The sequence below is a fragment of the Phycodurus eques genome, chromosome 16, assembly GCF_024500275.1.
Source record: "Phycodurus eques isolate BA_2022a chromosome 16, UOR_Pequ_1.1, whole genome shotgun sequence".
Classification (NCBI taxonomy): Eukaryota; Metazoa; Chordata; class Actinopteri; order Syngnathiformes; family Syngnathidae; genus Phycodurus; species Phycodurus eques.
In genome coordinates, this window is record NC_084540.1 from 23,276,883 (window position 1) to 23,304,627 (window position 27,745).

Here is a 27,745-nt window from a genome sequence, read left to right on the forward strand (position 1 = left end):
ACCGCCCCCGATGCGGAGGAGCGGCGGCTCTGCTCTGAGCCTCTCCCGGATGACGGAGCTTCTCGCCCTAACCTCGCGTGTCCACATTTTCAGGACCAAAATCCATCGTTTTGGTCAGTCCCCATGCGGGTCTGTCGTTCTTTCAAATGATTGACCAATCGAAAGTCTCGAAAACGGCTCGCTCTCTTCGGCGATGCAAAGTTAACGTTTTGGAGACGACGGGATTCCGGCCGACGGCAGCGATTGTGCACCCGAATTCCGCCACTTGTCCCCCCTTCTGCTCTTTCTCCACCAATTGCATCTTTCGACGAGCCACTCGCTTTTCAGGAGTGGCTTCTCTCTTTTTCACCACCCGCCCGAATTCCCACCGTGCTCACCATTGAGAAAATCCCTATTTGACCGCCGGTGTTTCTGAACCGATTCAAACCATTGCAACTTCAAAACCTTCACCTCATTTAACATCTGAAACTACGCATCGCATTCCCCAAACGCTCACACGTTCGCGATGAAACCGAGAATCTCGAAGGCCGCGCGACGCTCCGGGCGGCGCGCGCGCACACCAAGACGTACGCAAGCGCCTGTCGTCTGGGAAAACGACGTCATCGGTGATCGTTGGCATTTGCAAAATGAGAACAAATGAGTCCGACACACGTCCACGACAAACATCTAGCACGCGTTCAACATTTCACGGAGTGATTTCCCGCATACCAGCGCAGCGAATCATTTTCCTGCTCATTTGCGGCTAACGCAGATTGGGCCTTTTGGGCCTGAGGAGAATTCGTCAGGAAAGGTGCGACCGAATATCAAGTGGAGTGCACCTATACGTGTATTTGCGCTCTTTAGAAGTGCGCTATAAATGAAACCAGACCGCGTTCCTCTCAGAACAATCGCGACGCCCGAGCCCGAACGGACGACTCAGCAGTTCTGCAACTGGTGAGAATTTCTTTTTGTTTTTCTGTACTTTTGCATCAGGACGAAAAGAATTTGTAACTTTGTCTGCAGCCATCTGAAAAAGGTATTGAGCCAAGAGCAGCTAACTGCTCATTTCAAACAGCATCATCATTTTGGACTCGGATGCAGGCGACGAAGATCGGCGGTGGAAGAAAAACACATCGGGTCAATTAGAAGATAAGCAGCCAGCGAACAAACGGCCTGAAATCAAGCAAAAGGAGCCAAGATGCGGATTGCGTTGACTGAAAACGTCGATTTCGAGTCTCGCGTGGGGGAAATCATCCTTTTCTCTCTTAAAACGGAAGCCGTCGTGGGTATAGTTTGTATTTTTCCTGTATTGTAAAACACCGTCTGAATGTTTTATCAAGAGAACGAATGAGAGAGGTTTGGAACGGTAAACACTCACAGAACGTCCTTGCGCCCAGCTCGCCGTCATCGCTTGGTTGTAAACTGTCAGTGCAAAATCCAAGGAGCATTTCTTTTCTCCTCCTCAAGGCTACCGAGAAATATTCTCGAGTGAGCGCTGTCGCCTCCGTCGCTGCGTGTGAAAGAGCTTCAGGCTGAAAATCCGCCGCTCGCTGCGTGACCCCTGTCAAGAAAAGGGGGCCTCTCCTTGTCTTGTGAAAGCCTCTCGCTTGTTCCCCCAGCAGAAGCGCGACCGTGAACAAGAGGTCGTCAATAGAACCTCGGCGGACGGACCGCGCGGCATCGGCGTCGAAACGGGCCGTACGCTACGCGGCGTGAACTCACGCGCGTCGATCGTCGCTCCTCCGGCCGGCGAGGGCCGCGACGAGCAAACCGCAACTTTGTATTCAGAAGAGGAGCTCGCCAGCCGCGGGGGCTCGCAAAGTCTGCCGTGACAGACGGCCAATATGATCTCGGCCCATCACGTTCTACTTGCCGCTGTCATTTAAGGTTTTGTTGACGACGCGGTCGGCGTCGGCGTGTCGGACAGTCGCCCGTGCGAGACGCGACGGCGTTACCGCGTGAAGCCGCTTCGCCTCCCGTCCGCCGCCGGGAATTCTGCCAGATCAAGTTTGCCCGTTCCTTGGGCCGTTTGGCCGGCCTTCTGCTTTCCGACCTCGAACTCCGCTCGTCTGTCTCCCCGCCACCCTGCGAATCCGCTCCGTTTTCTGTCCACCGCCGGGAGTTGTGCCAGTTCAAGTTGCCGTGGGTTTCCTCATTCCCGCTCTCTGTGAATCGTGGATGAAGACAACGGCGAAATCGTATTATTTCCTGACCTGCTCTCCGTGGATTAGGGAACATTGCACTTTGATCTTCAACGCCCGACCCTCTCGACAGCGACGTGAACCGTGCCGCATCCTGGCTTCGAATTGACCTGTCACAGTTGATCTTAAAATCCATCCATCCATTTTCTGTACCGCTCTATCCTCACTAGGGTCGCGGGCTCGCCGGAGCCTATCCCGGCTTTCTTCGGGCGAGAGGCGGGGTCCTCCCAGAACTGGTCGCAGTGATCTTAAAATCCATCCATCCATCCATTTTCTTATCCTCACAAGGGTCGTGGGTGTGCTGGAGCCTATTGATCTTAAAAGGATTATTAAAATCTTTTCCAACTTTTCCGGTGGTTCTGTGCTTTCCACTCAGGTCATTCAACACACCCACCTCGCATCCGTACTAGTTAATAGTGTGCGATACTGCAAGATCTGCTATTGATTCGAATCTGACGCAATTCTAATGATCTTTAAAGAGCGAGTTTGCCGTTTTAAAATTGCTAAAAGAGTTGAACGTAGGCCGGTGAGGGCAAGGAAAATAATTGGCGTCTCGTAGGTCCCGCCCTTTGTTCCTGATAGGTTGCTCTTCCTCAGATGCGGTGGTTAGCCCCCAAAAGCCCAGCAAGCTCCAAACACATGCCAAGAAATAACAAAATCATTTTGCATTCCCCCCCCCCACAGCTGTGTTGCAGGCATTTGATGTGAGGTTTCGATTCTGAAATCGCACGGTGAGCCGGATCAAAACGAGGTTTCCCTACCACTCATTTCTCGAAATGGTTACTTCACGGAAACATATGACGCCGATCCCTGGTGTCTTTTGTCAAAATACCCTCATGATCAAGGATTATAGTTTCTTCGTTTCTTTCTTTGGCATTTGTCAACATTCAAAAAGCTTTTCTGAGGGAATTCCTCTTTGGAGCTGCAAATTTGATTTGCAATTTTACCGTGAAGTGTAAGCAGGGTCCGATAAATACGCACCAAATGTCTTTGGTGGCTCTTTGGATTCGATGAGACGCGCTTCGCCGGCGTCGCTGTACATTCACCAGTAGCTCGTGAGCTTCCACTTTCTTTCGTTGTGTGACTTGTCAGCTCCCGAGGTCAAACACGGAACGGCGCTCGCCAGGCCGCCGCCATCATCATCGGATTTGCACAGCCACATTCAACCGAATATCAAATAGTCCCAACAGGTGAGGCTACATTCGAGTCGAACTCAGTCAGGGCGCGTCGCTTACAGCCGGAAAACATGATTATTATTATTCTCTCTTTTTTTGCCAAGTGCGCTGAAATTAAAAAAGAAAATTAAAAAAAACAGTTGCCTCATAGCGCCATCTAGCGGTAGGCCAGACTCATGCGGCGGTTGTGGAAGTTTTGACACCGAAAAAAATATTTGGCTGTCCAAGTCCCAGCATCATGGCCGACAGGAAATGACGTTTTAGGAGTAGCACACGTGTTCATCAGAAATCGGACAGAGGTTTTGTTTCGAAAAAGTCGATTTCATATTATTGTAAGCCACGGTAAACTTACATACAGTTTGAATATCAATAGTGCACGGGGGCGGGGGGTATTTAAATCATGATTTAATTAAAACGTATAGCACATCAAAACGTTCAATACAAATTGAATGAATTGATTTTTGCTTTAGCTTGACTGTCAGCGGCGACCAATAGCATTGAAGAAATGAATACGAATAACTCAGAATGCATAGAAGAGGTAGTTGTGTCAGTAACTGTACGTGATAACGTACAGTAACAATCAAACGACCTCTATCGATCGGAGAAGCAATGTGTTGACGATTTCTATTCCGTATCGATGATAGTAAATCGAATTCGGTGAGGTTACCGCGGTGGCCGAGGACCGCATCCATTGCGTCATCTGTATCCGTCTGCGTTTCAACTTGGCTAATAACTTGTTTTTCTGGACTTTTCGTCGGACTGCGCTAATGGTGAGTTGCCTCCAGGGGGCGCAACTTTCCACTTTTTCTTTGTCAGGTTGTTCACCTGCTTTGCAGCTCGCGTCAAGGTACAGAACCATCCTCTAAAAAACAAAGTATTGTCTTCAAATTAAAAGCAGTTCTCCAATGACCCATTTTTAAGGCTATTTTATTCTAACTCTCGGAAAATGACCACGCAGTTACTTGAATACATAGAATAGATGCTTGTCTACCAAATGACTCTAGTAAAGGTAAAACGACTTGTTGAACTCATTGACTGAGGCCAAATTGAAAAAGTACTAACTCTAAAATGTATTGAAGTACTCGAGTTTTTTACTGTCACATATAAAATGGCCCCCTTGTCAAATTATTCTATTTAAATTCATCGTTTCCCCACTTGAATGTTTGAGAGCGTCCAACTCATGTAAATATCAGACAAATACAACCCAAGTGAATTTAAAATGCTGTTTTTCAATGGTGCTTTCATTGATTAAAGGGGGGAAGGGGGTGGGGGGGTCTTCAAAGTTACCTGGCCCTGTGTCCCGGTGTCGGCACGCCCGCGACCCTCGTGAGTAGAAGCTGTTAAGAAAATGGATGGGGGAGTCTTCTCTTTTAATTTGAAATCGCTAACCGGAAGAGGATGCACTTCCTGGTCGCGCTTTTCCGAAACCTCCCGCGAATCAAGTCGGCAACCTGCAACAACAAGTTGGACAACACTTTCACCTTCCTGCGTGGCAACACAACACAACACAACACAACAACAACAACAACACAGCCGCTGGACGTCTTTTCATTCATTTTGTGCTCTAATGGAGGCGTTTGCCTTCTGTTGTTGGCTATGAGGAGGACTCTGCCAACGGAGGTTTGCCCACTTTTTGTTGTCGACTGAAGGTCTTCAACGGTCGCATTTTGGTGTGTTGTTGTTGTTGTTGTTGTTGTTTTTCCCCTCCATATTTGCCGAAAGGGACTTAAACATGTCGAGGAGCGCGGAGGAGGTGAACAAGCTGACTGAAAGTACATACAAGGTGGGTACACGTCGTGGGTGCCAGGATGGGAATGCAACAGGTGTGCCCGCGCACTCCGCCACCTGGCCGGAAGGCGCCCACTTCCACCACGAAAAATTGGAATATTTTTCAGTCCTACCCGCGAGCTGGTTGTGCGTCGTGGAAAGTCTCATTGCACAGTTGTCCGCGCTCGTTTTAGGGGGGGGTCACGTGGTCACGTGACCTGGATGACAACGCAAGACAATGAAGCACAATTGTTTTTGCATCGATTTTGTGACTTTAAGTCTTCTCTTCGCCCGTTGGGCTGCATGGCCTCGCAGAACGGCGGATCAGTGGATCCTCTGTGCTGCAACACGGGGCAGGACTTGGGCAATGATCCTGCGAGGCCAACGGTAGGCTGCTAACATACGGACGCTCATATATTCAACGATCGACTCTATCGGGGGTGTCGCAATTCATCGACAACTATTTTGATCATCGATTAATCGTTTAAAACCATGTTGAACTTAAAATTGTCCAAAATCGTCACTAATCTTCCTAATTCCTTCATGAAAGCAGACTTGTCTTTGGTTTTTTGTTTTTGTTTTTCAAAGAAGGCATTTGCTAACATCTGCTTTTACGTTGCCAAACAATGATCAACATTTTTGCCGATTTTTTTTTTATTTCTTTTTTTGACAAATGTTTCGGACCGAGCCGGTAGCTGAATCGTATCCATTTCTGGGGGGGGGGGGAAATCAGTTGAATGCATTAGGAAGACAAATGATTATTTGCGCCGGTGTGATTGCGACGGAGTTGAACCTGCCGCAGCCTCGCAAGTGGACATCAAACTAGTCTCGACGTCTTTTTGAGGTTCGTTAAAGGGACTGTTAAGTCGTTTCCACGCGGAAAGCTGACTGTTCATCGAGCGCGACGGCACGCGCTCGTCAGCAAACGCCGGAGCAGGCGGCGTACGAGCCGACGTGTTTGATTGGCAGCTGAAGAGCTGCGCGCGACCCGCAGCTCGAGGGCGGCCGTTATTTCTCGTGATTTTGGAGCCTTATTGGAAATACCCGACTCAGATTTGTCAGGCTTGTTAAAAACACTCTGTGGTCTATCTTTTGTTTTTAGGTCACCACGCACTGCGCGATACGCGACTGCACCGGATCATCGCCAAAAACGAGTTGTCGTCGATTCAGACCTGCGCATCGAGCGATATAATCCTAATAATGTGGGCGCCCCGAACTGTCGGCGATTGATGCGGTGTATCCGGTTTATCGATATGTTGATCGATAATCGTAGAAACGGGTTGCCAAAGAGCGTGGACGTAAGCGAGAATAAAAGCGGATATTTGACAAGAGGCTCATTCGTTTCAATGTAGCGCTTGCATACATTTTGCCTCTTTTATCCACTGGCACATGACACATTATGATTATCGTTAAGTATCCATGGAAAACCCCATCTTTGATCTTTTAAGTATTGTCTTCATATGGCTCGGGGGCGGTGTGGCAGCTTTTTTTCTGCCGCTCGCCTCAAAGCCAGAAATGTATTTTTAGCGATTGGCGGCCGCCCGCGCGGAGGGAGTTGCCGAACCCGCGCGAAACTTCGGCCGGGTCGCTCGGCGTGCAGACGGCCTCGGAGAATTGTTTGGTGTTGTCGGCTCCGAGGATTTTTGGGCCCGTTAAAAAGGCGAATACGAGTAAGTTGTTCTCATGAGCTCATTTGCTATTTTTGGAAGCCAGTTCACGAGGTTAATTAGCATCCGTCCGTCCGTTTTCCGTGCCGCTTCGCCTCACACGGGAGGAGGGGTCCGCCCCGAACCGGTCGCCAGCCAATCGCAGGGCACAGAGAAACAAACGACCGTTTGCACTCAAATTCGCACCTCCGTGCAATTTAGTTTTCAATTAACCGAGCCTGGAAATTTGGGGATGCGGGAGGAAACCGGAGTACCTGGAGAAAAGCCACAAAGGCGAGGGCGGGTTTGAACCCGGGTCCTCACAACTGTGAGGCAGAGGTGCCAACCACGTTAATTAGCAAAGCTGTGAAAAGGCATAAGAGTCGCGCCAATGCTCGCCAGCTCCTGAACGACAAGCGTCCGAGCGCTGTGGAAGTTTGGGTTTTTCTTCATCGTGCAAGTTAGGAGAACGCGTCGTGTTTGTGATTGATGAGAAACATTTTTACTTTTTTGCTTTCGTACTTAGTACATTTCACTACTTTTGACTGAAGTACAGTAGTTTGATGACTGCTTTTACTTATGCCGGAGAAGTATTTCTTCTACTGGCACAAAGTCAATAATAATAATAATAATAATGTCTGTTGGAAAAGAGCAAAACGTATTCCATTGGGGAACACAAAAATGACTCCAGGTCGAATGATTTGTGTTGTTTCAGAATGTTCAGCATTTTCATGAAGTCCAAACACTGAATTGTGTCCTAAAAGTCTCTCTCCTCTCTCACCGCTGCCGGCCGCTCAGAATGTGATGGAGCAGTTCAACCCGGGTCTGAGGAACCTGGTCAACCTGGGAAAGAACTACGAGAAATCTGTGGCAGGTGAGCATTTTCACATCTCTGAAAAATAAGGTACACATACGCCGATACCTAGAAGTAGGGTTCAGGTTTGTGGGTTTTTTTTTGTTGAAATAAACGGTAACATACTAGTTTGTATACGTCGATAAAGTCTGATAATAATTGTATTTCTATTTTCCCAGCAATGACCTTGGCAGGAAGATTGTACTTCGATGCCATGGCGAAAATTGGGGAGAGTGCCGTGGTGTCTCCCGTGTCCAGAGAATTAGGTACGTTTAGCGGGCCTTTTCACTTCTTTCACTCTCGAAGGTCTTTAACGGCGCTCGGTCTCATTTGGGCGGCAGAGGTCGAGTACGCGCTTTGGTATTATCGAACGCGACGTAAACGGCAACGAAGCGACGCTTTGGCGCGACACGTCTCTGAAACGAGCCAGTACACGCGAGCGGGTTCTGTACAAGAGAGTAGAAAGCCCCGTTGCTTCCGAGCCCGCTCAAGGATGCGGCGAGGAAACCTGAGCTTCGGTGACGCGTAGCCGACCAGAAACGAGATACCCTCGAGAGATATCGGAGGACCGCTGCACCTTGCCCTCTCGCAGTCTTCCTCGAATTCCTTTTGCCTCGCCTACTGCAAGAGTTCTTTCATTCCGACACTTCTGACCGACCGGCTTCCTTCCCTCGGTCAGACTCCGAACCGGAATCCGTTGTCGGCGTATCTATCGGGTTTGAGGCTGAACCGAGGCTGACCGGCCGAACGATACGGTTGACCGCCGTGCGTTCCGGGAAGCTGCCTGGCCTCTCGTTTGAGAAAACAAATATTTCTCGTTCCACAAAAATCACGGAAATTGGATTCATCTGTCGTCGTAAAACCTTCATTAGGCCCGCCGCTCAAACGCGATTGATGTGGACCTCCGTGGCGAGGGGGAAAAAAAAAAAATTCACTCTTTAGCCACGCGCCAAGCAATTTGCCTCCGTACATTTACCGGCGCGCCCGCTCGGAATAACTGCGACCCCGAACATCCGCATACGGGAGATTGTTGTTATTGGCCCTTCGGTGGTCGCCACAGCCAATGTGTATGGATGTCTAATTACACTTTAGAAACCCTGTTTATTTGTTCTTTTAGTTTGTTGGACGCTATTTTTATACGGGCAACTTGAGTTACGAGCTCGGCCACAGAAGGAATTGAAATGAGAAGTGAAGGTGGAATCACGCGTGTGAAGCGGATTGGTTTACGTCGATGCTCGAGTCTCCCAAATGAAGCTGCCCGGCATCTCAACCTCCGAGGTTGGATTGCACTTGTGTCTCATGTGGGCACGTTTGAACGAAAGGAGCCAACGTTTCAGGTGATAAAATACAAACGACATACTTCGGCGTCACAATGTCGATTGTGCAAATGTTGCAGATGACGTAACGTAATCCCGGCATGTTTGCGTGGCGCGACAGGTGGCTCTCGCTCATGCCGGGATTATTGTGCCCACAAAAACAAAAGCGTGAATAGACTGTGGGCCGCTTTGCAGGTTGTTTTAAAATCCGCTCGAATGTGGGAGTTGACTTTCCTTTGTTTCCTCTTTCCGGAATGTGTTTGACGCGCAAGTCTTTGGCAAGATTGCAGTTTGGTATATGTCTCTGCTTCCGGCTGCTGTTGAGCTGCAAATCTATAGCAGGCCAGGGTGCCTTTTAAAATGGCGATCCGGCCTTCGAATGAGCATTCGCCCACGACAGTTTGTGCTTGCGGATTTGAATCAATCCGATGTTTTGTTCCAGCGCGAAGCTCGGTATGTCCAGACGTGATTCCGGCGAGCGGGACCTTTCCTCGGGTTTTATCTGGGTTGGGTTTGTTGGCGCAATACAGCGGATAGCCTCTCACGTATTATCTGCACCGTGACACGCACGGCTCTCCGAGCCGGCGCCTGGCAACGGCCTGACGACAATAACAAATGAATGACTGGAAAAGGGCAGTTGGAGCACGCGATGTCATTGAAGGCGTTCTTGGTCCGGTTCTAACATGAGGCAATCACATTTGGCTTGATTTTGTTTGCCGCTGAAGTGATATGTCACTGACTCACTATTTGACTATGAACTAATGTCTGTCTGCTGTTTTCCTGGATACCCCCACACCTTGTAAGGTTAAAAAGCTGAATCAGAATCATCTTCATTTGCCAAGTGTGTCCCAAAAACCCACGAGGAATTTGTCTCCGGTCGTCGGAGCCGCTCTAGCACGACAACAGTTGACAGAGAATCCTTTTGGGACATAAATACATTGAGAAAAACAGTCACTGAGCAATCAAGGGTTGCTAGTTATCGAGTAACGCCGGTATCATTGTTGTTTTTTTTTTTTGACAATTGTCCTCGAGCACTCGGAGCCGTTCGAATGACTCATATTGCAATAGTCCGGCGCACTGAGCGTTGTGCAAAGGGCGCCGACACTTCAAGCGAGTGTATGCGGCTTAAAGTGACGAGTAGCGCGATCATCTGGGACAATGTCGATTGTGCAAATGTTGCAGATCCTCCTCAGTCGCTGTGCAAGTGGGGCAGACGCTACTCTGGCATGAGTGGCCGGTATCGGTCAACGACAGATATGCAAATAGTGCAGCGTGGCGAGCCTCCCGCAGTGAGTGCACGAGTCGTGTATCGTTGGCCCCACAGGAACGTGACAGCAAACTCAAGACAAAAAAAAAAATCAAAAATTGCCAGCATGTTGCAATGGAATTGTAGGTTAGCTGTTTAAGAAGTCGCTGCCAAGAGGGAAGAAGCTGTCGGAATGTCTGCTCGTTCTAGTTTGCGTCGATGGGTAGCGTCTACCTGAGGGAAGGAGCCGGAAGAGGCGGCGAGCGGCGTGCGCAGGGTCCGAGAGGATTTTGCACGCTCTTGTCTTAGTTCTGGCAGCGTGCGAGTCCTCGAGGGCGGGTAGGGGGGTAGCGACAATCCTTTCAGCGGTTTCGATTGTCCGCCGCAGTCGGAGTTTGTCCTTTTTTGTCGCGGCGCCGAACCAGACCGTGATGGAAGAACACGGGACCGATTCGATGAGCGCTGTGTAGAACCGCCTCAGCGGCTCCCGCGGCAGGCCGTGCGTCCTCAGAAGCCGCAGGAAGTACGTCCTCCGCTGGGCCTTTTTGAGGACGGAGTTGATGTCGATCGGCCACTTCGGGTCCTGAGAGACTGCAATTCCCGGGAACTTGAAGGTCTCGACGGTTGACGCGAGGCAGCCGGACAGCGTGAGGGGCAGCCGCGGCGAAGGACGCCTCCTGAAGTCCACCATCATCTCTACCGTCTCGAGCGCGTTCGGCTCCGGGCACCGGCCGCTCCGCTTCCGGTCGATACGCGGACTCGTCGCCGTCTTCGATGAGGCCGACGACTGCGGTGTCATCTGCGAACTTCAGGAGCTTGACGGTCGGGTTCGCTGAGGTGCGGTCGTTGGTGTAGAGAGAGAAGAGCGGCGGAGAGAGGACGCGACCTCGGGGCGCCCCGGTGCTGATGCTGCGTGCGGATGAGGTGGCCTCCCCCGGCCTGACCTGCTGCGTCCTGCCCGTCAGGAAGCTGTAAATCCGCTGGCGTCCGAATGTTCGTCATCCTTCCCGCAAATGTGGACAACTTTGCTGAACTTCCTGAAACCGAGTCTGTATTTGCTCCATCGACAATGCCTTCACCTCACTCTGGTTTATCATATCAGGTCAGGTCTTTTGCTGGCACCTCGGTCGCTGCGGCAACCGACCGCCGTTGAAACGGGCTGCCGGCTCGCCGCTGAGCTACAGACCCGAAAGAAGTCGATGTACTGCAACCTCCTCTCAACGATTTCACCGATGGCGGGTTGCTTGAAAAGCTTGCATTTGTTGCTCAACTTCACCGACACTCTTCGATAGATCCATGCGTCGTCACGCTTACTTTACGCCTCAGTACACGCTCGCACGGACGAGCTGGACATTTGCTCTCTGCAAATAAATCGCCTCCCAAACTCTTCACTTTGGACCATTTGCCCATGGCCCGCATCCTCATCATCATCATCATCATCATCATCTTCATCCAGAGAATGAATTGTCATCACTCTCCTTTTTCAAGCCCCTAACCCCAATCCCCACTTCCAACATGCGATGATGCCTTTTCATTCAAGTGTGTCGAAATTGAGCGTAATCTTCCGAACAAGCTTCGTGACTACCAGTCACCTGTGGTGTGTTCTGAATCGGCGTCTGTCAAGGAACGGCGTGAATACACAAACGCTCGCCAGACCGCATACAATACGTTTGAAACGGTTTCAATTCAGCTGGCGTGCCATCTGCTTCCGGGTACTTGCTTCTTCTTATTTACTTGACGCCTCAAAGTCAACCTGGTACTCATTTTCTGCTAGACTGATTTTTTTTAGTTGGTTGAGTTTTTGAGGTGCTGTTCAATTTCAATATTTGTGGGCGTTCCAACAGGTTCGTTTGTGCAGTTCCTATGAACGACGGGCCTTTCCTAAAGAAGCTAGGGAGAGTGATCTAGTTCAGACACAGAAGGATTTTTAAATACAGCTTTCCACTTGCACACGTCATCATCCTAAATTGATTCTTTTGGGGAGGCGCATGCAGAGACCTCGAGAGGCAAGGTGTGCCCGCCCGCCATCGGATCTCTTTTCGATTAGCCGAACGGTCGGCGGTCCGGTTTTTCCGGTTCAGGCGCACGCGTGCATTTATTTCCTTTTCCTTTCCACGAGCCGAATCCTTTGTCACGTAATCTGAAGCCGTCGACGTTTGACGGGCCCGAGGTCGAGAGTCAACGCGCAAAAAAAGAATCGCTTAGCATTGCCGAGTGCCCTCGCACCATTTCTGACGCGGTTCGTTCCGAGAGCGACAATGCGGCAATCCAAAGAACGGGTTTGCTGCTCAGTTGCTCTTCTAGAAGCGAATGGACTCGCTTATAGGAGACTCGAAAAGTCCATTTATGTCACTCTTGGTGCATTATTGCGCGACTCATTAAATTCCTGACAAAGATTCCTGCCTACTTTCTACATTAACAGTCATTTTTGTTGTTGATGTAATATTCTAGATTGTAGAGATGGGGAATGTTTGGTTTTCGTTTGCTGTGAGCTATAATCATCAAAATTACACGCTATATATATATATATATATATATATATATATATATATATATGTGTATATATATGTATATATATGTGTATATATATGTATATGTATATATGTGTATATGTGTGTATAGGATGCATGCCATTTTCCACTTGCCGTGTTTGGCTTTTTTGAATTGAACGACCTCGAACTAAATGAAGGTTTTGACGCCATCGCGATGAATTGAGCCGTGCCTGTAATTCCACTTTTTCTTGTTTCCCGGGCAGGGACGGTGCTGATTGGAATCTCGGAAGTCCACCGGCAAGTTTTTTGGGAGTGGGAGGACAATGTGAGTACAAGTTCGGCTTTTGAGTGCTTCTTAACGGTGCGGGTCTGACTTGGCTATTGGTAATGTAGCCAGTTGCCTCATCCCAACATATTCCATGTGCCACTGTCACTCTGCGAAGCCTCTTGTTGGGCATATTTCCAGCATTTACTGCCTCGTAGTTATTGCTCCAGCCTGTCGTGGGCTGCAGGGCAGAAGTTGAGTATTAGCGAGGAGCGGAAAGAGAAGCGTTTCAGTACATGGGTAGCTGTTATTCAGCAAGTGACTTTCTGTGAATGTCGGGTCGAGGTCTTTTCAGCGAGTCCGGGGAGCTCGCGCGAGCTGCCCTTCGTTGTCGATCAATTTGACCGCCCGTCATTGAAACGCAAAGACGCCGTAGCGTGGAAAGACGTGAACAAACGACAACAACAGAGGAAGGACCGTCTCATTTGATCCGAGCGCAACTCTCAGTCGCCGGTTCAATTTCGACCGGTCGCGCGGGCGTCCTCTGAGACGCCGCCGCTCGGAGCCCGAGCGGGCCGGCTGACTTTTCAAAGTACTCCCGAGTCGGCGCCATCGATTCACGTCACCGGAATTGGCGGTCCCGGGCGGCGTGGTTCGCGTTCGGACGGAAGCGCTCCGCGCGGATGCCGCGAGCTCGGCCGTCCCGGCGCCGATGAGCGAGAGTCGCGTCCGAAGAGGAGGAAGTTTGCGGGCGTTCCCGCGCTTCGCTTCTGACTCATTCATCGGCGCGACCTCGAACCCGGCCGGCGCACGCCTCGAGCCAAGTGCGGCCCTCTTGTTTAACGCTCTTTTTCACGTCGGACTCGATAACCGGCGTTTCAAATTTCTAACCGCCCGTGTCTTCTTCTCGTCTTTTTTCCTCGACACACGTCTCCGCCGGAAGTTTAAGAGCTTCCACGGGGAGATCGTAACAGAGCTGGAGAGAAAGACGGACATGGATGTGAAGTACATGACGGTGAGTCGTCATTTTGCGCGGAGGTGCAATCGGTTCTGTCGACGCACGCCTTAAACATCATCTGCTTTGAACATTTCAAAAGGGATCCTGAATAGGTTCGGTAGAATCCTAACCGAGTTCCAAATGTGCGCGTTAAAGAAAAAAGCTTTGAGCACTCTTGCTGCTTTCCAGAAAACTGTAACTGAGGAGTTTAAACGCAAGCGGCGTTTAGCCAAAGGTAGAGCCCCGCCCGCCAGCGGGCCGGCCGTCACGACGTCGCTCCGCGTCGCGTTTCCTAGCGCCGCGAAACCGAACGACCCCTCCGCAAAATAAGTTTGATTTCGCAAACCGACACGCGCCGAACGCATTTTAACGCAGGCGGCGTCGTGTCCTTTCAAGCCTGCGCGTAGATACGTCGTCACGTGCGTCCTCAAACACATCTGCGCCAATGATTTCTCGTTAACTCGCAGCTAATATCGTTTCGATGGTCCTTGAAAGTGAGCGGAGAAAATCGGATTACTTTCGACTGCGGGTAATTGCGTGAAAGAGTCCGAGAGAGGCGAGGTGGTGAAAGTCATCGGTCAGGTCGGCGTCAGCGATCGGGTCGGAAGATTCCCCGAGGAGGAGGTCTTCGCCGACGTCGGTCGCAAGCGAGTCGGTCGACGGGATCTCGAGCAACGAAAAAAAAGAGCCGATCAACGTGACTTCTCTCTCTCTCTCTCTTTGAAGGGTTGGGATTAAGGTTAAGCGTTGACGAGTACACTCAACTGTTCGTCTGGAGTCGCAAATCTTCATCTACCGTCTCAGTTTCGCGCGATCGTCATTTTTTGAACAGAATGATTGTCGCCTGCTTTTGCGATGAAAGACTTCTTTAAAGGACGTTTTCAGTCAAAGTTCTTTTTTCCCAAATGAGTCTCTTAATATCTTAAATGATATGAACTCGGAATGCGTTATCCAGAAATAAAATGAGCACATTGTACAAACTTCTGACAAATTCTCGTTTGAAGTCTTCGGCCGGAACATTTGTGGCCGCCCGAGCGGGAAAAGTGCAAAAGTGCAACAAATGCTGCCGAAAGTCACATCGACGCACCTCCGCTTCACTGAGATGAAGAATTGCGACGTGAATTTCGTACGAAATAAAGTAGTCCGTTTATTTTCCATTTTTCACAACTGGAACTAGGTGGGGATTGATTTGAAGAGAACTCGGTCAAATGCTTGAAATGGGAATCAGGCTTCCCAAAAAAGAGGAGCAGAACTGCAGGGGAGGTGCGACAGCTTGGAAATCTTTTTTGAAACCTGCTCAGCTAACTTGAATTTGCTTTTTGTTTTTTGGAGTCATTTTTGTGCCCGCGGTGGAGAAAACGGCCCAAAAGCTCCAGAAACCTTTTTCGAATGATTTACTGTGTAACTGCGACAGCGACCGGCTTTTGACTGCGCTTAACAACCCGGGGTGACATTTGAGTCGTCGTGTAATTGCTCACTTTAATTGCGGTTGTTAACGAACGCTGCAATTTGCTTCGACATGAAACGTTGCGGTACACCGTACGTGCGTGCCATTTACTTCTGCAGATTGTTTTTTTTTCTTTTTAGTATTCAAACCGCCAAAATGAATCCGATACGGAATAATTCTCGGCAATCTGCGCAAACAACGTCACGTTGCGGCCAGATTGCAAAAGCACCGGCGAGGCGGCCGGCTCGCGCCGGATTCACCAGTCCGGCGCCGTGGATCTTTCCTCTTCTTTCCAGGCCACGTTTAAAAGGTACCAGATGGAGCACAAGGTGAAGCAGGACTCTGTGGAGAAATCGCAGGCGGACCTGAAGAGGCTGAGGAGGAAGAGCCAGGGCAAGAACGCCGGCAAGTACGAGAACAAAGAGAGCGAGGTGAGACGGCTGCGTTCGTATTCGCCGAGCTAGAATTCCGCAGCGTGTTGAGGGTCAAAAAGTTGTACCCCAAAAACATCTCGCCGACAAACGTGGAGAGACTCCCGAGCGAGGGAGCGCGTCGCGTAACCCCCGTTGGCATCCAGGAGCGATTGCGGACCGCGAGCGTGCGCAAAATAACAAATATTGACCCGACCGCGTTTTTTGCTCGAGTCGGCTCGTGTCGTCGGCATCGAGACGGACGTCGACGGCAAAGCAGGATCGACTGCGGCCGCCTCGAGAATCGATTACCTTTGTGTATGTTATTCGAGCGGACGTATCGGATGACGAATTTCGTTCGGCTGCGGGCGTCAATGACAACGCGAGTAACGACGCGCGAGTACAATCGTTGGCAGTCGTCGTGACTTGTCGTACGAGTGTTCATTGGTGAAAGTGAGGCATAATAGTCGCTAAGGAAGTGGTGCGCTTTGTCTTTCAAAATAAGAGCACGCGACGATAGGAAGTGCGATGTTCCCTGATTACTTTGATTCACTTGTTATTTGAATATGTTTCGGTTCACTTAGCAATCTGTATTTGTCCATGCGCGCACGCACACACAAAGTGCAAAGCCCCCGATGAATGTTTCCTTCTTCATTGTGGTTATCTAAAAAGAAAAATGTTCTTAACGCTGTCCTGCTATATTTGTTTTTGGCTTCATGACGGGGCTCATTTTTTGTTTTGCTCAACCTTTTGTTTGAATGTATGTTCAAACGGGCTTACATTTTATATTCGTCGGTATTTTGATGTTGGTTCGAGTGAGAATTCCGTTTGGTTTCGTATCGTATTATCGTCCGTGGCCTGAGCGACCCTTTTCGCGGCCAAGAAAGACTTCCGACTGAAAAGCCTTGACTACTGCTGGAGCCTTTTCAATGTTATGTTCTTGCAAAATCTTTTGGTGAGCATCAAGCCGTCATTCAAAAATTCAACAGAGCGTTTGAGTTGCGGCGCAAGCGGAGCGCTCCGTTTATTCGGACAAGTCCGGCGCTTCCGTAACCTGCCGCCCGGTACGCGAGACGAACGTGAACGCGACTTATCCGCAGTGTCGTCTGCGTTTGCAGATAACCCAGAGTAGGCGTCCCGCCCCCTTTGTCCGCCCTTTCACGAGGCCGTTCTGTCAACAACTCCGGTCTCGTGCGAGCGATCCGCTGCCAGGGTGTGATTAGAATGTCGAAAAAGAACCCTTTGGTTTCAAATCGCTTCATCTGGCGAGGTTCGCCGAGCATTTGGCCGTAAAGCGTACGGACGGCAAGATAAGACGACGTGCGCGACCAGTCGCTGGATAAGGCCGGCTCCCTTTTGCTCACGTTTTCATCAGATGGCCGCATACGGAAAAAAACTCTTTGAAATTGTTGGATTTTCATTTATTAACCAAAGCGCATTTTGAAAACAGCTTTCTGTTTGATTTTGGGGCGGTCTGCGGACTCGTAACCCGCGGCAATCGATCCGCCCTCCGCGACAAGCGCTTCTCCGTATTCCGAACCGAAACGAGTGCCATCTGTGATAAGCGGACAGCGAATGCGATATGTTCCCAAACGGGACATTTGCACGCAGCGGTGCGGGCCAAACCTTTTTTGCTCGTGAAACTTAAGAATGATCTGAACCAACTTAGTCGATGACGTTTGGTTGTTTGGCATCGCACGCACGAAGGATGTGAGTGACGCAACCGCGCACTTTTTCAACACCTTTCTTTTTTTTTTTTTAACGGCGCCGTGAGCCGTGTCACAGGTTGTTTTCAGCGGGTGCCGCGGGCCGCCGCAAAGGGACGGCGGGCCGTAGTTCCATTGCCCCCGCGATTGTAACGCGTTTGTGTGCGGTCAGTGCGTGGAGACGCTGACCGGCCGGCAAATGGACATGCGGCTGTTCGTCGCCGACGGCTGCAGAGAGGCGCTGCTGGAGGAGAAGAGACGCTTCTGCTTCCTGGTGGACAAGCACTGCCTGTTTTCCTACCAGATGGCCTCGCTTCACGACAAGGTTGCGCAGCACACGCACGCGCACGCGCACGCTTCCGTCTTGCAGTCGCTTGATTCGGCCGTCTTAGAAAACCCGTTACCTTCGGAAGACCGTATCGGCCACGGGACCGTTCCTTCGGGCGGTCCCATTTCAAATTCCTCCTCACGGGGCCGGTCAGGATGTCGACGACGTTCCGGCCTCCGGTCGGTCAGAGGAAGTTTGACTAGCAAAACACGTCTGTAGCGATCTGCGCAAAGTTAGCATCTGTGGTGCCCAAGATGTATTTTTCAAAACGTTTTCTATTTTTCTTATCTCATGAGATGAATACTGGTTGCGAACCGCTCCGGATGATGTACGTAACGGTTACGTGCGGTTATATTGCATTTTTTGTATCGTATCGGTTTGTATAACCGCGACGTGATCGTGGTCAAGTCCAGCTCATCCCCCAGCTAACAAAAGCGCAACACGCCGCTATTAGTTTGCGCCGTAAAACCCTGAAGATGTGAAATGATGAGTTACCACGGTGATGAAAATGCAGCTCTTCCGTTTTTGTCTCGTCAGGCAAGAGACATCCTGATGGCGAAGCTGAGCGGCTGGCAGGAGCGGTGCGACGCCGCCGCCGACATGCCCGAGAGCGTCGTGACCATGATAGAGGGACTGCGCGCGCCCGTCTCCGTAACGCCGCTGCCCTCGCCCAGCCCCTCGCGGCACAGTTTGGTACGTTGGCCGGGATGCGGGTGCCCCCCAAAAAATGAGCATTAGCGTCAGCCAGGGCGAACTGAATAAATGCGCTGTTACACGGTGCAATCGCAAATCGGAAGCAAGTACAGTTAACATTCGACTGGAAGCGGACACCGTTCGTTTGAAAATCCCCGTCGTCGATATCGGGAATTGTCGAGGACGCTGCGTCTCCGTTGTCGCGCGCGGTCCCAGACCGTTGCGATTCCCATCAGAGTTGACTTCCGCCGTCTTTTCTACAGTTGACTCTCTGTCCGGTACTTTGGGTAACGCTCAGCAAAGTGGCATTTCTCCGGCCAAGCGGTCCAACGGATGTTCCTCCGCATCCGTTACGTTAGGCCGTCACGGTTCGTTGCAATGTACGCGCTCATTTGCCCGCTAACGTGAGCATCCCTGCGCACGTGCGACAGAACGTCTCGGCTCCGCCCGCTCCGTCTCAGAAGGCTCACGTCAGCCCGCTGGTGAACATGTTCTCTCCGGACGACAAAAGCGCCAGCCGGGCCGCGGCGAGCTGCAACGACGCAGGTAGTACTCGCGGAGAGCCGTCTTTCCTACCGCCTCACGGTGACGTCCTTCCGATTCTTCCCTCCCGCCAGAGCCCGAGAGCAACGGGGAGAACAACCTGGCCGGGTCCGTGTCGGCGGCCGCGGGCCTCGACAACGCGGTGAAACGGCCGCGAGTTCGCACCGTCTTCCCTCACACGGGCGGCAACGACAAAACCCTGCTCGGCTTCGACGAGGGCGACGTCATCGTCCTGCTCATCCCGGAAGAGAAGGACGGCTGGATGTACGGCGAAATGGAGAAGAACGGAAAGTGAGTTTGGGCCGAGGGCCCGTTTTAGTCCTTTGTCCGTTTCGAATGCGAAGCACGACGGGAGCGTTTTCTTGTCAATGTCCTCAACACACGGAAGGACGAAATGACTTTTCCGAGAGGCCACAGTCCCAAAAGCCAAACGCCGATAAATGATAGAGGAGGTCTGGCGTCTCCCTTCACGAGCGGATCACGCACGCAATTACACCGTGCGCGATGTCACTCCCCTTCGCCACAAGACAAGTTCAAAATAAACAACGTTCTCCGTGGAGGCTGAAGAAAATATCTGCCGGCGAGTGTTGTTACATTACGGCGAACTGTAATGCAAGTCAAGAGCAACATTGGGCTCGACTACACTGCTGTAGTTTAAAACGTCGCCGCAATGAATTGTGGGTACCCGTAATGCTTTTTCATCCAAGTAGGGCACGGCGGTGTTGCGTGTGTGCGTGCGGATGGCGACCTCAAGTCGACAAATTATCGACACCTTTATCTGAAGTGCAGTTTCACAAATTGGCGCTGAAGTGCATGTGTGAAACTTTATTGGAATGTCATGAATAATTGGTCACTCGTTTTGGGATTTCCTTTCCTGCAGGGCTTTTGTGCAACGTAACCGCCGCGATAAAGAAGAAGAGAAACTGATCGTTTTGCGGTGGTCCGTTCATTTGGGGGAAAATGTCACCATATCTGAACTGAAGTTTCCTGACAAACGCTTTGCTTAGAAAACAAAAAGGTCTGAGACCGTTGAATCGTTGCGTGTCGTCGGCGTGCACCTCGTGACGGGATTTCGGTTTTGCGACCCTGCGGTGTCCGATAACGCGAACGGAGCGACTCGCGCGGGCTCCGTCCGAGAAAGTGGTCTTCGCGCCCCTTTTGCATTTAAGACCCCCCGAACGTTTCATTGGAGACGCATTTCCGGAACGATGACCGCGAGCACGCTTTTCTAGCCGGCCGGCTTGTCGGGCCGCAAGAACGGCGGACGTGGAAAACTCCCCCGTGAGTCAACAACGGCTGCGATTCACGTGTGATTTCCGAGGCCAGTGCAAATATTGGCGGGGCGGGGCGGCGACCTCAGGAGCAACCAAAGGGCGAACAATACTGAACAGGAACAATGACGCATACAGAAGGTTGGTTGTGTGACCGATTCGTTTTCCCCCAATAAAACACACGGGCGCAATGTTGTCTTTGTTGTTGCCATAGTGACCTCAGATCACCTGTTTTAGTGGTCCGTACGCGACTCGGCAAAAGTTTAGGGTGACCCTAAAACGCAGAGTAAACCCTTAGTTTGACCTTTTCTCAACTTTTGAAGCCTCTCGAATGTTTCAGTCCGGCAGCATAATTTGCTGTCGCAAACCTTGAGCCATCGGCGGCTCCAGAAAGTCTGTGAATTGCTTCGGCTTCTGCGTCGATTGCTCATCGAATGCGGTCTGATCGTCATCGCAATCACAAGAAGAAACAAACGGTCTGCTTCAACCAAGACCCTACGAACAATTGTGTTTTCACAATTGTATTGTAAATAACGTAAACGTTGACGGGACGGGGAGGAAAAATGAAGCGAACCTTTCGGCTACAGATTCTCCGAGAGCTCATCGGAGGAAGGTGTGAGCCAAGCGACGGCACGGGAGGCGTGGCCACTCGAAAACACACCGCGCCTTAGAATTGTCTCCTGTCGAGAAGCATTGCCGGATGTCTACCGTGCCTTGCTCAACACGGCTCGCAGAAGACCCACGATTAAGAATTGTTGGCTTGTACGAAGCTGGAAAAGCTTCTCTCGAGGTCTTAGGCGGCCTGTCTCGAAACGGAGAAAGTTCAGCACCGGGGTGGCCGTCCGAGTCGAGAGCGCGGCGCCGAATGCTCGGCGAGGTCAAAAAGAGGCGAGGGTTTCGGCTGAAGACTGACGCGGGCCGACATCTCCGATGACAAATACGTCGACGTGAAATAAGAACGGCTTTGGTGACGGCTCCCGCTGGGCCTCTTGTGTGGTGTTCGACGGGCGCTAGCTGGCGTTTACGAGCTTTTTCAAGCACAAAGTGGGGACGAAATGTACCGTGAATGTCAAAAGCGGAAAATCCCCCCTACATTTGCGGCCATTTATTGCTTTGGAGAGCAAACCACCGACTAGCACTTTAGCTCTTGAAGTCTTTGGCTTTTTCACGATTGATCTCAGCAATGTATGTACCGTGGCTCCAGCGGATTGCAGTACGGAGGCTGGCGGCGAGGGATGTAATGGCATCACGTGTCTCTTTCCTTTTCCCAGGAGGGGCTGGTTCCCTTCGTCTTACTGCCGTGCGTTCTCGGAGCCGCGGGTCAACGACGGCGACGGGTAAGGAGACTCCCACCGATGCGCACGCTCGCGGGTTTCACGTTACAAGCAGCCGTATCGTTCGCCGCGCTTCCTTTAGTTTGCCGATTAGAACGATAAGCTCGCTGACCTTTCAGGGGGCTTCTCCCCTTGCGCGACCTTCGATTCTTGCCAGTCCCGAGTCTGCCACGGAAACCGTGTTTGGTTCTCTTCGAGAAGGCTTTCCCAGACTTCTTCAGTGCGAAACCCAAATTAGAAATGTGCTTCCTTCTTAGAACGTACCAAAAGACATCATGTATGCACGACGCGTATCTTATGGCGAACGCTTAATATTTGAAAAGCATGTTAAATCGAGGGTATTCAATCGTTCATTCAAATGGTGATCAGCAAAATAGGTTCCAAATCATTTACACTTGCTACTAAATTTAGAGATGCCAAAGTGGGATTGCATTGTGAAATTAAAATGCTTTTATAATGTATTATGATTTGATTCAGAAAATATAAGCTTTATTCTTCACTCTGCTGCTTAAGATTTTTCTTTTCTAGGAGGTAGTCAAATCGTTTTTGAAAAAGAGGCGTACAAACATGAACGATAAAGAACGCGACAGACATATTAACTCAATGAAAGCGTCAAAAAGGTTGAAGATTAAATGTGTTCAACTGGAATGTGAAATCCAAGCGAAGTGAACTTGACAATCATCGATAAAATCAAACTGCGCGGGGCAGCAGATGGAGTGAAAAAACCCCAACAAAAATCCTCCATTTTGCTCCCGACGACTCCACGTACATTCAAATGCGCGTTTTTCAAATCGCGATCCGTTGTTTGTGTCCGGCAGCGCGCCGGCGGCGCCGCCGTACCGCAGCCGGAGTGTCGTCGACCTGCACCACCGGGACACGGAAACGGACGAGGCCGCCGTGATCCTGCCCCCGGAGGACTACGCCGACGGGGCCCGCCGCCCGCCGTCCGCCGGCACCTTCGCCGCCGGTCACGACCGCCGGCGCCGCTCCCCCGCGCCCTCCGCCGTCTCCTCTCCGTCGTCCGATCGCCACACGGTCAGTCGCTCGCTCATATTGCTTTTCCTCGCTCGTCGCCTTCGCCGCCGGCCGTTGGCGACTTTTGAAGTCGAGTGTCCGTGTTGGCTGGGAGGTCTGGCGGCGAGCGCGTTTGAATGATGCCGCGCGAAATCCAGACGTCCGAGGGTGGCGCCTAATTGCTGACGAGCTGCGGTTTAACCACACGCGAGTCTGAAGTGGAGATGTGGAAGGCTGGAGTGGAGTTACTTTGTGCAGGTTGCGATCTCCTCCTCGAAGCGTTTGCGCGCACGGGAACTTTCCTTCGGCCGTACAGAAAACGGCTCGTCGTAATGTACGCTGAGCTCGCTTTGAGTTCATTTGCTTTCAGCCAAGGGAGGAGACTGTTTTTTCGTTGGCCGTTCTAAATTTAGTATGTAAGGTACAATGCGGCAATTGGCACAAATGATGACAATCGAGCCTCCTTTATTGTGGGGGTCACATTCCAGAACACCCACGCAGTAAATGGCATCCACAAAGGAGCCACCGATTCTCGATCATTAGCACGTAAACGGAGGCGACGGAACCCCGGGGGGGGCCTGGGGGCACGTGCCCTCCACTTTCTAACTTGTGTGTGTGATGGGCCCCTTTTCAGGAAAGAAAAATTGTGATCTGCCCCCCCCCACACACACACACACACACGGGTGGCTGGATCAGTATTATTCCGTCCTCTGATTGATTGGTCAGAGCAAAACCGTTCGACGAGCAAAACTTGTACGCATTCATGCGCATAATAATCAACAGCTTTAGGGAATTGAATTGACGTTTAGTTCAGGACCGTGCTTGCGATCAACGAGCCTCGGACGTTTGTTGAATATCCAGGAAGAATAGAATATATTGAACAATAGAAATGAAGCAGGAAAGGGAGAAAGCGGGCCGGGAGAGGCGCGCGGTTGCCCAGGAACGCGACGTCACCGAAGCAAAAAAAATGCGCCCTCGCCGGTTTGCCGTCGACGACGAGCGGCACCGAAGCCCAGCAATCGCATCGAAGGTCAGTTAAGTTTGTTTATTTCATCACCTTCCATGAAAGAATGAAATGTCAATGTTTCGTCAGATTTGTATTGTACATATGACGTTGTGAAAGGAGCCGAGTGGGACGTCGGCATGCCTGTCGAATAAAAGATCCGCGCCATCTTGTGGCAACTCCTGGGGACTGCAGGTTGGAACATCAGCAACCTTTCATGAATTCATGGGAATTCTTGGAGCGAAAAGCACCTGGTTGGAAAGGGATTGAAATCTTTTTGGGAAATTCAATTTCAATCAATGTGGGTTTTTTTTTTTGGGGGGGGGGGGGGGGGGGGAATACAATGAAAAGGACAAATCTTTTCCATTATTTTGTATTTGGGCAAAAATGGCAAAATCTTAATGATCTAGCTATGTATTATATTCTAGTAGTTATTTTATATTCTATTATGTTAGTGTAGAATAATCTTAATTGACCTATTGTCGCCGTCGAGCCCAATCCTTGTATCTTCAAAAACTTCAGTTCAGATGTTGTTGTTGTTGTTAAACACCGTATTGTTGACATGATGACAGCTTTGTGTTATTGTTTTTATTCTGTGTTTGATTGTGGAGCACTGCTCTATTTTTGTACGTTCAAGTAATGCATAAGAAACAATTTTCTTATCTCCCCGACTTGCACTTGCGGACAGTGGAGATTTCGCACGCTGCCTCGTGTTGTCTTTCTCACACGCAAATATGTTTTTACGTGTGGTTTTTGTTTTTTTAAGGAGCTTTTCCCTGAAAAGTCTGGAGTGGCGTTTGGCGTGACTGAAAAGGATTTTTTTGTTTCCCTCGCAGACGAGCCGGACCAACGGCATCTCCAGACCGACGCCCGCCTACCTGGCGTAAGTCATCCCTTCGCTCATTTCCGAATCACCGAAAAGAGTTTTTGTTTGTTTTTTTAGCTCGCTAGTTGCTTTACAAATGCAGATGTAGGGAGATTAGGGAGTAGAGAAGGAGTGAATGACGAACCGCGTTGGGAATGTTTCACTCCTTCCGACTCCCTCATCACTTTTGCTACGATGGCCTTGGACAGCTCCCTGAGAAAGTCCACAAAATATGCAGCGGATGCACCGGTGGAGATTCCCGGTCGGTCACCTGTTGGTGGATCCTAATTTGGCAACCATCCCCGTTTCGCTCATCGACTTTTTATTCGGAAACGATTCCGTCATTTGCGCTAGTTTTTTTCAATTTCCGTCCTCGCGTGGAACCGGCGACCGACTTCCCGGGTTTGCGCCGTCGCTCGCGCTCTCCAATGTCGTCGGCAAAAAGCATTCCGGGTACATTGCGGGGATGTTTCACACCGCAGTTGCGTGGTTGCAGACAACCGAGCTCGACGTTGCTCTCTTCTTGCATTTGTTCCTGCCGATGCTTTGATAGCAATTTGTGACTTCACGTGCGGCTTGCGCTCTTGGCGGGCAAGGTGCTCACAAAAAGCGCCCGCCGGAGCTTCTGTGAGCGAGCGCTGGCGCATTTAAATGGCTTAGCCTGTCTGTCTCTGAGACGTGAAGCACGATTATAGCTTCGCGATCGCCGTAGCGGTCGCGAAGCTCGCAATGTCTTGGCGGAGTTGTGAAGTCTGCCCGTCGGTCGACACGCTGACCGTCGTGTCGGCGTGTGTTCTCCCTCCAGGGGCGGCAACCCGTTTTCCACCGTGCGACTCCGTCCGACCGTCACCGACGACCGCTCGGCCCCGGTCGTCTGATCTTCTGGTATTTCCGAGTACTTCGGGAGCTTTCGCGGGACCGGAAATCTTCGACGAACGGCCACGTCGCCACGGCGACGACGTGCACGCGAGGACCTGTGAAAAAAACTCTGCTAATGTTGTTGCTCATTTTTCACATGACACTTGCGAGGATGTTTTTGGGGGTTTGTTTTATTTTTGCCGTCGCCACGGAGACGCTCACGGCGCCTTCAGGCTGGGCCCGACTCGTATGCGTGTCGCACTAGTAGCCTCCGTATCAAGGATACGCAGCTTAAAGCCTGCATGCTAGTTGTCCTAACTAGTAAAACAGTTCTTCGTACTAGTAGAACAACTGGTACTTAATCGTAACGTTTTTTTTCTACTACAAGTACCACTTGTGGCCACAAGTATGCAATTAAACATTAATCGTAAACTACTGTGCTGCACTAGTATCACTACTAGGCCCAATGTGTTTTTTGTTTTGTTTCCATGTTCAAAATACACTTTCAAACCAAACTAGTAGGCATGTATCTCACACTAGTAGCCTCCTGGACCTTACTAGTAGGTGCAAAATGCCCACTCGTCGTCTTGCCTCACTAGTTACCTGTAGCTGTCCTACTAGTCTGCCAACGTTAGCGTGAAGACATGTCATACAGTAGTCATTAGTAAGACACAGGCATTCTACTAGTGAGATGAATTGTCTTACTAGTAAGGACAAAGAGTGTACTAGTACATGGGCCTTGAGCTGGATATCAAGGATATTGCAAAATGCGCAAATGGCTTTCCAGAAAAAGTGATTGAAATTACTGTTGTTGTTTTTTTACACTTGTTTTAAGTCGTCATTGTTAAAAAAAAAGTAGCGCAATGATTTAATGGGGAGGAAGTTTAGGAAAGTTGTAATTTCACTAGAAAGTTGTCATTTTCCCCAGAATAAAGTTTCAATTTGACAAGATTTAAGTTTTAATTCTACAAGAATAAAGATTTTAACCAGCACCAAAAGGTCAGTGCTACAAGGAAAAGTGTTTTTTAAATGAAATCCTACGACTACGACTAAGAGTGTGTCATTGTGGGACTCCTGTTTGCCGACTCCTCCATCCAGCCTTGGGACATTTGATATTTAATACAGAGCGGCCTGAAAGCGAGGCGGCCGAAGTCATCCGAGTTCCCGAGCCCGTCTGGCCAGCGGCGACCCGCCGCACGCGGCGCTACTTTGGCAAATGGATCGAGAGGCCAAACGCTCGTTTAGCACCCGGATTGCGGGCCGGAAAAGCCTGCAAAGAACGAAAGCCGCAAAGTCGTCAAGCGCATCTATGCGACGGCAATATGTGCGGGTATTTTATTTGTCCGCTTGAGGTCATCGTACGCGCACGCTCCACAAGCGCGTGCCCATGAAAGGGTGCCACAAGAGCCCATGCAGACTGGGTGGGAACAGGCAATTTCCTGGCTTAACCCTTTGCGCCAATCCTTGCAGTCCAGTCGGCGAGAAGCATTCTGGGAACCCACAAAGATGTTTGAAACTACGCCGCTGTTGTTGTGGCTAATCAAGCTAAAGGTTGCCCTTGCGTTTGTGCCTGTGGATCTTGTCCTGAGCGTGCGCATGAGCGATTCGTCGAGCAAAGGTTGGTATTTGTGAATACCACTGTGGCTTGTGCTTTTCAGTCATGTTCTTTGCCTCCTCCAGCAATTCGGTGACTTGGCAAACGTTTGACGTTGGAGTCGTGACGACTCACTAAGGTTTCCTTTTCGGCCAAAAGCCCATTTGACTTTGTCCAATCGTGAATTCATTGTGGCCGATCACAATTTTTTGGGTTCATTTTCACGGCGCGCCTCCGGACTCGTCCAATAAATCATCTCGACTGAACCGGTCTGACCAAACATCGAAGCCACTTTCTAAAGCTTTAGGACTCCGACAAACCACGGCGAGGGCTACGGAGGAAACGGGGAACCGCGGAGGACCTTCCTCGGAGCGGCCGGCCTACGTTATTGAGCCCGAGAGCACGGCGACGACTCATCCCGGACCTCACGAAGAAACCCGGGACGACGTGGAAAGAACTGCAGGCCTCCCCTGCCTCGGTGTTCGCGACTCCACAAGAAGGGAGGGACTGCGGGGCAAAAACGCTTCCAAGGGCAAAACGACGCAAACGCTCGTCTTCCTCGTAAGCCGCGCCGCCTCGGTAGAGTTTTCGAGTCCTAAAAACACGGTCGCCGATTGGGAATAACCTCAGCGAGCAACAAAGCGGCCCGCGTTACAGAGAAGGAGAACGCTGAAGTCCGCGCTTGCTCGAAAAGGCGCGACTTTGAGCTGTGGGAAACCGCAGAAATGGAAGTCAACCGATC

The 27,745-nt window shown here is 50.6% G+C and overlaps 1 protein-coding gene across 4 annotated transcripts; it reads left to right on the top strand.

The window, feature by feature from the left end:
- Positions 1–4,792: 4,792 nt before the first annotated feature.
- baiap2l1b (BAR/IMD domain containing adaptor protein 2 like 1b) lies at positions 4,793–26,435 on the top strand. 4 transcript variants are annotated; one of them, XM_061700113.1, is made up of 14 exons: positions 4,793–5,138; positions 7,567–7,642; positions 7,801–7,887; positions 12,939–13,000; positions 13,884–13,955; positions 15,681–15,815; positions 17,673–17,825; positions 18,366–18,521; positions 18,953–19,067; positions 19,139–19,355; positions 21,607–21,672; positions 22,488–22,704; positions 24,523–24,569; positions 25,357–25,524. In XM_061700113.1, the coding sequence occupies exons 1-14, from the start codon at positions 5,088–5,090 to the stop codon at positions 25,427–25,429; spliced, it is 1,527 nt and encodes a 508-aa protein (XP_061556097.1). In that variant the 5' UTR covers positions 4,793–5,087; the 3' UTR covers positions 25,430–25,524. The 4 variants fall into 4 exon arrangements, with proteins under 4 accessions (XP_061556097.1, XP_061556098.1, XP_061556096.1 ...); XM_061700114.1 differs by lacking the exon at positions 21,607–21,672; XM_061700112.1 differs by lacking the exons at positions 21,607–21,672; positions 22,488–22,704 and having other exon boundaries at positions 25,357–26,435.
- Positions 26,436–27,745: the final 1,310 nt, after the last annotated feature.